The sequence below is a fragment of the Buteo buteo genome, chromosome 17, assembly GCF_964188355.1.
Source record: "Buteo buteo chromosome 17, bButBut1.hap1.1, whole genome shotgun sequence".
NCBI classification, from domain to species: Eukaryota; Metazoa; Chordata; class Aves; order Accipitriformes; family Accipitridae; genus Buteo; species Buteo buteo.
The window spans coordinates 19,583,885-19,598,862 of NC_134187.1; the positions used below are offsets into that span (position 1 = coordinate 19,583,885).

Below are 14,978 nucleotides of genomic sequence, written 5' to 3' on the forward strand. Positions count from 1 at the left end.
CTTGTTCTTCAAAAACTGGGCTAACGCTGATGATAGAAGGAGCAGCCAATACCTGAGGCAGGCACTGCTAGATAATGATCTGCAAGTGGCACCAGAAAGAGAGAATTTGGCCCACAGAAAACTGGCCAAATAAATATAAGGCTCACAAAGCACCAGAGCAGGTATCCCTGGTGTCAGCTAATAATGAACATACCACAGTAGGTCCTGGTGTCAGTGAACTCAGGCCCTGCTTTATCTGAACTGTAATGTCAATGCATGCTGACTTCTCATCTGTTAACAACCAGCCCATTTTGTTTAATTTAAAATCATGAAGCAGATTTGTCTCATGGGGTAGATTTGTTGATCTTCTATTTACTCTGGTCTAAACTTAAAGGAGGTTCATCTTAGTTAATAGTATAAACCATATTTTCAAAGAATCCATTTTAAATCGCTTATGATTCAAAACAACTGCACAGGCAAATCAATTTCCAAGATAATACAGTATCAAATATATAATAAAAGTAAACAATTAACTTCCCTTGTGGGTCTGATGAGATGCAAAAGGAAGAGAAGCTTTAAGAAGAAAACTGAGTACACTGTGGAGACTAGGACAGTCGTCTCAAAGAGTATTTTTTACAAAGAGATGTTATCACTAAGTGTTAGGCATGGTGTCAATGCATCAGCTGTAATGCATTTATGCTTTTGCAGTGCCAGGTTAAGGGATCCAGAATTTATCTTCCACTTTCAGAAGCTTCTGAATAGTAAGATGTAGCCAAAAATCAGCACGAAAAAGGAATTGCCTACATCAAGGTCAACTATATTTTTTTCTGCTAATCTAGCTGGGTATATTTTGAAGATATATTGAACTTTACCTAAATAAGTCACAAGTTACTGTATTAGATTTTTTTTATCTAGAGGAGAAGGGAAGTGATGCTGGGGAAGAAGCAGGGAATGGAATTAAATAAAACAGGCTGATATTATATGTGCAGGGCATTTTGTAATAAGGAAGTTAGTATTTTGCATTTTTATACCTTCTTTTATTTCAGTGTGTGCTACAAACACAGTGAAATGAACATATTGCTTAATTTCCCTCTTGCAGAATGTTTGTCTGTCCTTATCATTCCGACCATACTAAAGGATGAAGCTGGAACAAAGTTGGATTTGTGGCTCTTTAGATATGCAACAAATCTTTTCTTCACTAGATGGCACCCGTCCACTCCTATGAATCAAGGTTTTGTATGGCAAAAAGCAAAGGTTTAATTTTCATAGAAGAATACAAAATGTTGGAGGAATTATTCTTTATGTTGAATGCTTTTACTGCTTCTTTGTGTTCTGCATCATACCCCTTGTGTACTTTCAAGGTTAAAGTTTCACAACATACATCTACTTCAACTATTTTACATTCAATATTTGTGTCATAACTGATTATAGCCCAGAAATTTGCATGAGAGATGTATCCATTACACCAGCTCAAACTTTGAATAACAGCAGTCAGAATGAATTATAAACATCAAAATTCCTCCCTCTCTCTGTCTCTTTCTTGCCGAAATAAACATAAATCTAGAATTTATGAAGAAACTGTGCCAAATCCTCAGCAGGTACAAATCAATTTGGCTTCACCGAAGTTGATTGATGTCAGGTGAAGATCTGCACCTGCAGTTTAGATGCTGGCCTGCAGAGCACAGCTTGACTTGTTTTCTTTTTCTTAACTCCAAGGCATGATAATTGAACTCATTTGGGCACACTTCTCACTTCTTAGTCAAAACTCCCACCTGGCATTGGACTTAAAATCAGTGCACATCCCTTTGCTATAAATCAAAATAATCTTTTCACAAAGAAGAGAAGAAATCTGATAAAAGACTTCAGAGCTGGGAAATCAGTTGTTCAATACCACATCGGTGGTTGCACATCGGTGGTTGCACTCAATAACATGGTAACTCCAATGCAAGCAGAAGCAAACTACTACTCAGCTCCTTCATTTTGCCTCTTACTGCCACTAGATGATAGTATGGTAACACATGTATCGTTCAGATGCACACCAGACCTTCCATTGCTGACTTCTTGGCAGTATTCACACTTTCATATGTAAAGGATATACAGAAACTCATCAATACTACATAGCTAGCCTTTGAATAGCAGTGTTTAATTATATCCCCAGTGATTTCATACATTAATATACTCAAAGAGTAGTGGATGCTATTATTTGGCTGTAGACTCAAACTGGGCTTTATTTAGACACAGACATTGTGCTAAATTGGTCACCTCCCTCTATTTTTATAGCTACCCATCCAGAGCTATAGTGAGACGTTTTGATGGAAAGGGCAAGATAATTACGTTTCCCTAGCAGGAAGCAGAAGAACGGCTGGAGGTAACATTTACATTCCGCCTCATGGGCATCCCACTCACTGCTGGTTCTGCACATCCACTCACTGCTTCTCCCACTTTTTCCATTTCATGCTCTCCCTCTTGAGAGGACTCCCCTCCTCATCCAACTGAAAGGCTTCTGGCTAGGAGGAGACATGCATCCAGAAAAACACCTTGAGCACACAGCTATCATCCTCTCCACAAACCCTTTTTCTCCCGGTTCCCATAGTTTGTACTCTCCTAACACAGCAAAATTAAAAACAAACTGTTCTTTCTCTCAGCTACTCTGTAAAGCAAATAATCAAAACCCTCCACTGCACATTTTTTCCCCTAAGTAAATCTTAAGACTCTGGTTTCTTTTTACCCACAATAACAAGGTCAACTCTCCTCTCAGTAGGCTGGACTGCCTCTCCCCAACCAGGAATATGCACTCCAGGGCATGGGTGAGTGGCCGGCTCCGGTCCTGCACAATACCTCTCACATCACAAGTGGTTTCACGGACACAGTTTCATTTCACAGAGCATTTCCAGCCCTCCCTGGTGGACAAAAAACCCATCTCTTGGTCCATAACCTGTGGCAAACAGGTTGAGTGATGTGGACCCGCTGGCGCCACAGGGCAAGCCAAAAATTAAAAACCACAATCTCCAGTGAAAAGAGGTTGACCCTTGGGACAAACTCATGCACGCATTTATATACAGAGCTAAGTGAGCAGAATGCTTGAAAATAAAGGTTAAGGGGAAGCAGTCCAGAAAGTGCAAGGGGTAGAGTCATGTACAATCAATCAGTGTTTGCATTGTAGGCTAATTTTCTGCTCTAGGATTTGATTCAGCCAGCAGCATCACAAGTCACTGTGTTTCCCATAAAAACTGGATCTGGATATAGAACTAGGTGAAACCTTGCTTTACTGGAAATTTGGTTACTTTGACATCTTTTTGTTTTAATTCAGGATGAAAGTATATTTGTAAGATTTTCACATTTAAAAATGCTTATATTTATTTTATCTTATTTAATGATTGGACACTTGTAATAGTGCATAAACTGCTAGTTATATGGCATAATACTTAAATGAATCACTTTCATAATCAGTAAGAATATCTTCTACTTAATGTTGGTTGAACTACCTATTCCTTTGTATTCAGAGTGTTTACAGTGTCATAGCAGTCCCAGAAGGTGAAACCCATTCAAGTGTCAAACTCTTTCAGTATGGCAAACAACAGAATTCTCAGAAAGATAACTTGTTCCTATTGGAAATTAAGCCATAAAGAATAAAGTAAAATATTTCAAGCATTATACTGAACACTGTTACTAACATGGTGTAAAGCATATTAACAATAACATAAAACCAAATCCCTTCATGGGTCAAAATGAAGCTTCAGAACTCAGAAATGAAATTCTGAAAAATTCCGAAAGGAAACATCTTAAAAAATGCCTACGTCAAAACTTCTTTGTCCATTCTGAACCTTCACCATATTTTACAATAAAAAATTGTTTTAACTTCATCTTATTTCACTTTTCATCAAAAACTGTAACAAAAGAAGTCCAACCAGCTGCTATTTTGTAATGCATTTTTGAACTGGTATTTCCTGAGCTTATGAAAAATGAAGCACTCCATTTTACTTATATGAATAAGGATGCTCTACATCCCATGTATAAATATTAATTTTTTACAGTTCTTCTCTGTCGCATAAGACAGTTTAAAACTCACAGCCAGGAAGAAGTTCTGCTGCTAACCTGCAACCTGTCACAAACCCATATTTTCAGGGATAATCACATCAGCTGTCAGGGCACAGCAAGGACCAGCTGGTTCATGAGAGATGGCAAACCAGGAGCCGAGCCGGATAACAAACCAGGAGCCGAGCAGGATAACAAGGCAGGTGGGAGAAGCACTTTCCACCAAGGAGCCAGGATAAGGAGTGGCAAATTCAGGTGGCGATCAGGGTCAGACTTCGTCCAGTGCTCTCCGGGGCTGTCCACAGCACTGCAGGGCTCTCGCTGGCAACAGAGCTCCCCTTGGACCCAGCCAGCTACATGCTTTACTTTTGCCAACTCATATCCTAGAAGGGGGATGAACATCTGGCCCTGGCATCAGTAATACAATAACACAGCCTTAGCAGCTGAAGGTGTGGAATATAGTTGAATGAAACATGCATTTTATGTGAAGAAGTCATTCAAGAGCATGAATGGGCAACTATATTAAAAAAAACAAACCTGTTACTGTTGCCTTCTTAAAATGCACCAACATGCCCCTTAATTAAGAATAAAATAAATAAGGCTTATGGGGAAATATTTATGAGGAAAAATCATCCATCAAAAGTAAAGCATGTAAGAAAAGTCTGGGAAACCTCAGTGCCAGCTTGCCAGACAGACATGTTCCAAAGGCTTCCACAGAGCCACACAAAAGGAGTAATGATATTACAGTGCAGGTTTTAAAGCACATGGAAAATACACCAAATAAAACTAACTTATCATTTGATTTTTCTCCTAAAACAATAGCTCCAAATTCCACTGAGATTAAGGGAAATCTTACCATGCACATCAGCAGGCTTCATGCAGGCTGAGCGCTACATGCAACATTGATTTCTGCCTCCAGCAAGGGTCCACCTATGGGGGTCAGCAACTGGCGGCTGAGAGAAGGGCTCATTCATTTCCAGTCATCATTTCTTGTCCTGTTCCTCGCAAGGGTAAATATCACATGTGCACTCTTTGCTCCTTGCAGGACAGCTAGAGACCTTACATGCTAGCCTTGTTCTCCTTGCCCAAATGGTGAAAACAAGGACCGGTGCAGCCAATGTACAGGACTCTGACAATACAACTAATTTCCTTTCTATCTCGTATATCAAGAGCTGCAAAAATATATCCTGAAGAACATGAAAACTGGGGAAATAAATGTTTTTTCCATTGCCTTTATTTTTCATCTTAAATTTTAATAGAAATTGAAACTGCTTAAATGCTCTACACATCAAGGCAATCTTTATAAATGTGGTGTGACTTCCAGCTAAAATAGGAGCACTTGGCATCTGAAAAAGCTTCCCACCTCCTCAAAAGTCCTCTTTTCATGTTTCTGAGGAAATCGAACATTACAACAGAGATTTTCAAAACCTGGGTGAAAAATAAACAGTTAGCAACTTCAGCACGTACATAATGAGGGAGCTCTAGATATCTGTAACTCAGGTTTGGACTGGTTTAATATAGCTACAATGATTCTACAAGAGTATGTTGGGGATTTAAATGGTTTCTGAGGATTTCTATAGCAGGCAGGAAACAATCATGATATTCAAAAGGCGCTATTCTAACCAAACAAATTGCTCCACTGGAATTGTTAGCTCCCTGCAAATTCTGTAAAGAGTCTTTGAATATTAGCGTAGAACCATATTCAAATTATTTAATAGATTTCAGTATACACTTGGAAGAACACCTAACATATGGGAATCATACCTACCTTTATTAGAAAGTAAAGCAATCAAAGGAGTGTTCATTTCTTAGAGTGATTGCTCTGGACCTGGGCTGATATTCAAATACTATAGGAATTTGCTACTGATCTTCAAAATTAATAGCAAACATGTATATATATATATATATATATAATGGATTCAAATTCACAGAGTAAATATAGCAAGCAAAATGGTTTCTTTTCTTAGGTATATAATGATAGCATCGCATCAAATATTGTCAGACTCTGTGGATATGAACAGAATTGTATGGGCATTGATAGTTTATATACCACAGCACTGTAGAGTTGATATGAGTTGGTCTTCCCTTGCTGTAGGGAAATCTCTGGGACCACATGCCGTATCCACTGTGGATATCCTGTAGACCAATCTCCCATAATGATCAGGTATGTATTTTGATTACTATGTTATACAAAGGATCATTTCTCCTTAAAAATCATCTTAAAACACTCTGCAAGGTATTCCTGAAAAAACACAGTCAGAGATTTTGCAGTCATCTTTCTATGCCTAACAGCAAGAGATGATGTCATGCAACTGGCTCCTATGAAGATCCAAAGTAATTAATAATTTCCTTTGTGAAATTATGTTGTTGTTTTTTTTAAATATACACCACATTTTCCATCACATGCAATTGTAAATTTGGTACATAAATTATTTGCGAAAAATTAGTTATTACTTCTATATACATAACCAGGAAAATTTTGGAAACTTTTGCTGCTTTTCAGCGGCTCATCTTTACAATCTGAGTAAACATGTAAGCTATTTCCCTACCAAAAGGAACTACTAGTGAAACCATTTTTACAAGATTTGTTGTATATTTATGAAGTCTGCCTTAGATTGTGGAGGGCTGATATTTTGTTTGTTTTGTAACAAGATGCACCAAGATCATCTTATACAAATGTGAAACGCGCTTACTTTAAGAAATTATTTGGGGCCTGAAACAGTTCATGCACTAAATCATTTTCAGCTAAAGAATGCAGAAAATCAAAATCCTACTTTTACCTTTAGCCAACCCCAAAACCAAAACACCCATCGGGCTGGGATCCCTCTTTCAGTACTAAATTATAAGAACTTTATCCTCTCTCAGCACTAAGACACAGTTTACTCAAGTGCCTCCTTGTCATACATCTGTGAACAGTTTAATAAAGAAACATTACAAAATTGGTAGGATTCCTGATTTGTTGGTTTGCTTTGGCTGTTTTTTTAAAAAAAAAGTTGTAACATCTTCACATCCAAAAAACTTACAGTAATATTTGTAATTACTACCTGGAGTATACAAAATGTTTGCCTTGTTGCTGAAACATCCCTATAGCACTACAAGCAATTAACATTTATAACTACAAATTTTGCTAAGATAAAAGAATATCGGAAATCTACTTCTTCAGAAATAATCATTCTAACAACTAGAGGCCAAATTCTGCCTTCCCTTACAGTCATGCAATCACATTTGTTAACTGTCGTGAGGGCAGAATTTAGCCCCAAACCACCTTTTTATCTAAATACATATATTTTCCTACAGAAAAAACAAGCTATGTCTTATCACTGCTCTTCCCTTCTGAAGGGTAAATACTGATATTTGAAATACCTAAATTGTATTTACAGCTGTACAACACTGATGCCACATACTTGCAAAATATCACTTGTACTCTATAAACATGGGGTAACTTGTACAATCGGCTTAAAAACTTTTCTTAAAAAAAAAGAAAGACCAGACAAGCTTAGACATTTTCTTTGTCAAATTCACACACAAAATACATGGTAATATGACAAGCAACATCATTCCACCCTCCAGAAGCCACCATCTCCACACAGTCCTCCTCATCATAAGCATTGTTGGGCTCCCCACTGCGCCATTTGTTGAAGGTCTGCATGGGCGATCGGTCAGAATAGACAAAATTTCCCTCTTTCTCTAGGTCGTTAATCCCGATGAAAACTCTGGTGAGCCCGGCTTGGTTGATGTACGAAGCAATGAGATTGTTGGCAGTCTCATCCTTGGGCATGCTCAGGGTCCCTCCTCTTCCGTGGCAGTAGAGCTGGGCTTCCTTGTATCTCTTCTCTTCCTTCACCAGCAGATATATCTTATTATCTGTCTCACGCACACCAGCAACAGCTGCGGGGGAGGGCAGTGCTGAAAAGTGAGCACTCGCATTTCTATAAACCAAGTTACTGTACACCCCAAAATAGCTTCACAAATCAGATGCGGAACGGTGACACTCTCTATGAGCAATTACACCGGTAAAATGAAGCAACAAGAAAGGAAAATATTTATATAAAATTAACCTACCATTTTTTATGAATTTTAGTTCTGTTGTCAGCTGGGCCACTTGGATATCCATTTCACCGATAGCCTTCCTTAGCTGGCTGCACTCACAGGGGATGCCTGTGAAATGATACAGATAAAACAAAATCAAAAAGCTATCTAATTTCAATAATTATCTAAACAATTTGTCCTGGTTTCAGGACAATATATGCAAATAACAGACAGAAACCTAGAGCCTTTGCTACCCTGCACCATCGTATGGTTCTCATGGGTGTCTGAGCCTATCCAGAGCAGCTCAGTTCGCTTCCCATGAAGCTTCAGCCCTGCATGATTAGTGCTAACCTAAACACAGACAGATATTCCCTGGCGAAAAAAAAACAAAACAAAACAAAAACAAAAACAAAAAACCCAAACAAAACAAAACAGATTTTTTTTAACTAAAAACATTTGTTAAAATTTCCCATTCTGAGTAAAATTATTCTCTTCAGTCTTCTCCAAAGAGCACTTTTTCCACAGCAAAAATCTGCACAGCACATTGCGCCTGCTCCTCACAAAGAACATAACACAGCAGATCCAAAAGGCTAATGTTCCAACCATGTAATGCACATAATTACCTGCAAAATGTAGTTCTGTACTTTTGAAAGTACAGAATTTATGGTACTTCTTACAATAAAATAAGACAATAGAAAACCGTCTATTAACCCAAATTGATTTTGGTTTGACAAAGATAATCTGAATGAGAATACTAAAAGGATAATTGTTACATCTATGAGCTCAAATCTCAAAACTAGGATCAATTACGGTTTCCAGTTCTGTGTGTAATTATTCAAATCTGCATTTGACTACCCAATTACTCAGCTTAGGTTTCTTAAGTCAGTCTAAGCACAGGGTACTTACACTGCAAAACTGTGCTTGATGACTAGGTATATGGTACTCTGGCTCAAGAATTAGAGCTACAAATTATGTTCTCATGAGAAAACTAATTGGTGCACCCCTAGTGCACCCTGCCAGGAAGAGAAAAATTGGGTAAAATCTGAATTTGCCACTTTTGTAAGGCTTACACTTCTTATGCCAGGCTTTCACCTTTTTCTCTGGATGATCTGTATTTCTGGTAATCTCCTGCTCCTATGACAATAATCCATGGAGGGGCAGGAACTTCCAACCTGCTCCTTTGTGTTGGCTGGGAGCCATAGTGGGATATGAAGAGATGTCCCTTTGCCCTGGTGATGAATGATACGGATGGTTGCACTTCAGTTCCTGCTAGTCTTCTGGAGTGATCACACCTCTGAGGAGTTCTGAGACATGTTTCAACAAATACACTACAAGTCCCGCAACTACTGCAGCGTCAATAATTTTAAGTAATTTGAAAATATTACAGTGAAATATTACAGTACCTATACAAATATTTAATTTTTCATTATTTCCCCCATATGTAAACAGACATGTATTTTTGGTGATGATGCATGCATCTTGTAAAATCCTTCACATATACAAGGTGTGTCATGGATTACCTGGGTCACCATTAGGACCTGGTGGTCCTATGTCACCATTATCTCCTTTTTCACCTAAAGACATGAAAAAGAATATAAATTTAAGGCAGCTTTTTTGGTCAACAGTTCATTTAGCACTTGTTGATTTTTTCTCTAGTAACATTCAAATGTGGAAAGTAGAAATATGCTCAAGCAAAAATAAAGATTTTTCTGTCATAGTTGTTCCACAATAAAGGCCAGACAAAGCTATGAAATTTGAACACAAAGAATATGTATCGATATCCTTTTTTTGACATTCATGTACTTCACAGAAATTCAGATGCTGTAGAGGGAAAAGGGCTGGATATGCTACACTGGTGCCTAAATCTAGATTCATAATCTAGATGCTTAAGTAAATATTGGTTCAAATGACTTAACCAAAGTCACATAGGAAGCCTATGGGGGTAGGAAAGATTAGAATACAAGTCTTCTGGCTCTTAAAAGTCTGCCAAAATACAGTGCAACTTCCCATCTGCTTCTCTTAACTGTCCACACTTGTGTGATGGTGCACAAAGTTCTTTATTTAGCCTTAAACCAGGATTCTTACCTTGGTTTAAGGCTAAATATACTGCTGTCAGAGCAAAAGGTAACTGGCTGAGAGATGTCAGTCATGTGGCTGACTACAGTGTGAGAAACTCCCTGTTGTGGTAAACTCTAAGACTTGTTAACCATTTTTCAAGCCCTTAAACTTTTCTCAAACATAAATGATGACAGATTTTTCATCTGAAACACAAATGGAGAAACAATTGAAGTAAGCATACCTTTTGAACCAATAGGACCAATTTTTCCATGCCGTCCCATGCTGCCTTTCTGTCCTTTGTCCCCCATTTCTCCTATACATAACAGAAAGATGAAAGACACAAGGTAGCAATGTAGTCTGATTCATTCAGATTCTAGCATGCTTGCAACACGTTTTTACAATGAGCAAAACCATGCTATATCCCCAATATTCATTGAACTCTAGAGTTCCAGCTCACTCCTTCTGAAGAACTTAGTATAACAACCTAGACAGTGACTTAATCTTTGCAAAGCAATTGACATTAACGAGGCATGCAGGTGTAAATGAAAACGGATCTTGGCTGAGAGCTGCTGGAAAAGCTTTTACAAACTTCTCTCAGATGATCATGCCATAATTATGTTGAAAATGAGGTGGGATTGCATTCAAACATGTATCAGTGGATTAAAACTATCATGGAGTTGAGAAGACTTAAAGGATCCAAGCACAACTGACAGTTTCATCTAATACAGTAGCTCCACGGTAACTGAGGGCTGAATTTGGGTTTAATGGCTTATTTATACAATATAAGCACTGTGGAAGCAGTCACATCTTCAATCTTTGCTCTTGCATTTGAAGATTATATTACTGAAAAATTAAAATTAACAGAAATCTTACATAGACATATATACATATATACACAGACAGATGCATGTTCATACAAAGTCTGACTAAAACCAGCAATTCTGAATGTTACTAATTTTAAAGACAGTTCTACAGAATACTTCAAAGTGCAGTTGTAGCAAAGGAGCTGCTAAAAAATCAGTTTCCTCAGCTGTGTTTTTACAAATAAAAGGCAACTATCCACCTCCTAAGTTCAACTGAAATAGTCAACAAATCTGCATGAACCAGCCACCGGCACCTGTCTGTGCTCATGAGGCATACCCAGAAATCTAATGTAAGACTGCTTGATTCACTTACTTTGTCTGACTTTGACCTTTTTTCTATTAGTTGTACTTTCCTGTGTGATGTAAAGTGAATATTAGAATGGCTTCAGGGGAAACAGAATTTGCACTGGAACAGGCAGTTTCTTCGCAAACACTGTCTTCACAAACCAAGCTGAAGCACTGTTATAATAAAATGGGTGCCACAGTCCAAGTATTGATGCCATTGATCTGACCTCCTCCAGAGCTCAAATAATAAAACAGATAAAACTTGTCTGTTACGTCACATGGTTTTTCTGGATGGCATTCTCCAAACATTATGAAAAATAAGTATCTCAATGGTGTGAATCTGAGAGAACTTCAGCTTATAATAGCAAAGCTTTATTCAATCCCATGTCTACAGAGCTCATCCGCAGGTCTAGGGGATCAGCAGTTGAAGTTAATAAGCACTAGTCACCTAATAGAGTAAATACAGTAGGCTTACCACACTTAAACCAAGCCATTTATAGTCAATAAACTACATAGTCTAAACTTGTGAGATTATTATTCCTAAATGACACTTTGCTTCTGGCATTGGTTTAGAGAGGATTCCCTGATTTGTTCTAGGTAGACTTTCTGAGACCTATGAAACGAGACCTATCATTTTGTTACACTCACTGGGTAGTGAATGTGGCAGAGTTTGCCTGATGCTGCAGTTCCTATGGCCCGAGGAGCCTCAGGAAATAATACTGCATCTCAGTGTACATAGGTGATACCCTTTCCTGGGTGCAACACCTGAGCAAATCAGTGCTCTGCCATCAGATTTAGGCCTCTTCGTATCATGATTTCAAGGAGAAACATGGTCTGGAGGCAGCACAGCTCTACAGCTACGTCATATGACATAGGTTTCCCACTGTACCTACCACACAGTATTAATGGAGAGCGGGTATGGAGGGACTACAGGGACGAGAAGCCAAATAAATGCCTTCTGAGGCTCCCATCCTGCAGAAACCCAAGACCGAGACTGCTTTAGGAAATATTGATGCAGTTGTTTCAATGATTGTTGAAAAGATTGTTTCTTTGCTCAAAGCAACAGCTGTAATGCACTGCTCGGCTACACAGGAGCAAGGAATAATTGAGACAAGTTAGGAGGAAAATCTACCACAGGGATCCAGCAACTGAACTTGTGTAAATTGTCATAACTCGGTCTCAGCTGTGGATCTATGACAACTGAAGATCTGTTGACTTCTGTTGTTACTGCAACTGGACAGACAGTCACATATTTCCTCTATATATTTTTTAAAAGCTGGATAATTTTATGACCTGTTTCATTATTACCTTTAACTTAAAAGTGTAATCAGTAACAACTTTCAGAATATAAACTGATCACCACTGGGCTAAGAGATGTCCTCCATATTACTCCGTGAAGTCTCAAGCAACTGTCACTTGATGGCATGAGTCAGGAAGAAATAATTTCCTCTGACCTGAGAGAAGCTGAATGTGCATGGCTTGTTGGTCTAATTAATCACTGATAAGTCCTACAGTAAATTATTTTCCTTTGTTTCCAATAAGGATCAAATTCACTCACTACTGGACATGGACTTAATTAGGAAATTTTACCAGAAACCAAAACTATTTTTCTCTTATGCTATATATTTCTACTGCATGAATGGAGGTAATCCACTCAGCCAGCTGAAGATCTACTTTCTGGAATACAGCTTCACATTCAGAACAGATTCGTGGCTTGCCTTAAAGATGTAATCTGTTGGGCTGTGCAGGTTATAAAGGTACTAATGCTACCATTGGATATTTATCCACTATATATAGTATATTGAGAGGCTATTTCCTTGAAAATCTCTAAAGTATCAGCTTGTAATGAGTTTGTCAAGTTGCTCTGAAAGTGACCTTTCTTACTTTGGATATTTATGAATTGGGATTACCCTAACAGATTGTCAGATGTTTGAATGCTTTCTCTTTTCAGGCTGCTACACCTGAAATTAAACAAACACATAGAACTAATGCATAAATAAAATACAATATATAAAATAACTTCACTTTCTTTCTCATAAATACTGCCCAGAAAACGAACTACTTCTCAGTAATAGCCAGTAGAAGCTACTTGATCTGCTTAGAAGTAAAAGTGTGTTATCTCAAACAATGAAGACATACATTAAGTCTCCTGTGCTCATTAAAAGAACTGTTTGGATTTGGTTTTCTCTTACAGTGACTAACCCCTGCTTCTACTCCAGGGGTTTGCTTATTCTGACTCTTCTGCAGAATAAATCACAAGGTTTGAAGAGAGACCCATCTGCCTTGAGGGTTTCAAAAGTTTTAATACCTTTTGTAAAGTCTTTTTTAGTGGCCCTATGATTGCCAAAAATGCAGTCTAAAGAGTCTTAATGAAATCAGGAAGTGAGAGCTGGAAAGAAATGAGGACAATGAAAGAAATTAAGTCTCCATAGACCAAAAGTAGGAAATCTAACAGAAAGTTTGAATGGAGAATATAAACTAAGTCATCTGTCATCGCTCAGATGAAGGTGGCATATATTGGAACCAATTATAGGAGACTTAAAGGATTTTGGAAGGAACTGAAGAGAAGGAAATTCTAAATGATCTTCTTGATGGCCTTCTCAGGCCCACAAACAAGAGAAGAAATAAAATACCAGAGATGAATGGTGGGCTGCACAACCAGTGAAAAAATGAGGGCTTTGGCCCTGTGCAACACTATAAATGGGGGTCTTCATACAATAAGGCCAATCTTTTCAGATAGGAATAATCAGAACAGACAAGAAGGTATAAAACTACTTAAAAAAAAAAGAAAAAGTGACAAAAAGACAGATCTAGCAGAAACACAAACTCACCATGTTACAGACAAATTTAATTGAATCATGTCAAAGGGAAGACAGCAGTAGTTTACTTCCCAAACTTAAGGATTTGAAGATAAATCGGATAGAAATTCTTCATGATTTGACATAGTGGACATCACAGACATCTACCTAACAACGAAAGTAGAAGTGTACCAAACCAGAGCAAAGGCCTCTTGACTCTAGTGCCATCTTTGACGGCAATCTGCAGAGGATACTTAGAAAAAGAATGCAAGATATAAACCAAGATTACAATGTCTTTCCCCCAGTGTCCCTCCTTAGTCTTGCAGCAGTCAGTATTCCCAATGCAAATATTTAGCCTGACTTGAATAAGAGCAGTATTTTTAAAGGATATAATGATGTTATGCTACGGTAGTAATCTACATTCAGGACACTTTTTAAAACTACGTGCAACTGGAAATCAGAAAATTCTGAATACACTGATAGACTACAGTACTGCTTTATGCAAAATAATCTGAATTATCCACACCACTGAAGGTTAGTGATTGGCTAAGGAACAGTGGTTACAACACAGTTAGATCTTATAGGAACAAACAGTGGATAATCCCTGGTGGCATTTTATGTAGTTGGGCCAAATTAATTTCACCCAGCATTAGCGACCTGAAAGTTAGGTTTTTAGTCTAAGCTATTTCTCTAAGCTCCCTTGGTAGGCAATGGAGAAATAAACACTTCTCAGCAGTGATCCATCCCACTCATGTTAGACAGGTATCTTAATGACAAAGTGAAACTTTAAAAGCTTTGCATAACAAACGGGGGGGGGGGGGGGGGAAGAGGAGGCTATTATCAATCCATACTGACTAGAAATCAGAAAGGCTAGAAAATTTGCGAAGGAAACTAAAGAAGAAAAATTCAATCTGTGAAGGCAGCAGCAAAG

The 14,978-nt window shown here is 38.1% G+C and overlaps 1 protein-coding gene across 4 annotated transcripts in view; it reads right to left on the minus strand.

Moving 5' to 3' along the window:
* Window positions 1-5,230: 5,230 nt before the first annotated feature.
* COLEC11 (collectin subfamily member 11) overlaps window positions 5,231-14,978 on the minus strand; it is a 51,702-nt gene continuing 41,954 nt past the window's right edge. For 3 of the 4 annotated variants that reach the window (XM_075049201.1, XM_075049200.1, XM_075049202.1), the window contains 4 exons: window positions 10,343-10,414; window positions 9,564-9,617; window positions 8,077-8,172; window positions 5,231-7,920 (listed from right to left, as the gene is read on the minus strand). In XM_075049201.1, coding sequence (XP_074905302.1) covers window positions 7,511-7,920; window positions 8,077-8,172; window positions 9,564-9,617; window positions 10,343-10,414 — 632 coding nt within the window. In that variant the 3' untranslated portion in view covers window positions 5,231-7,510. The remainder of the gene's footprint in view (window positions 7,921-8,076; window positions 8,173-9,563; window positions 9,618-10,342; window positions 10,415-14,978) is intronic. The other variant, XM_075049203.1, reaches the window with a different exon arrangement.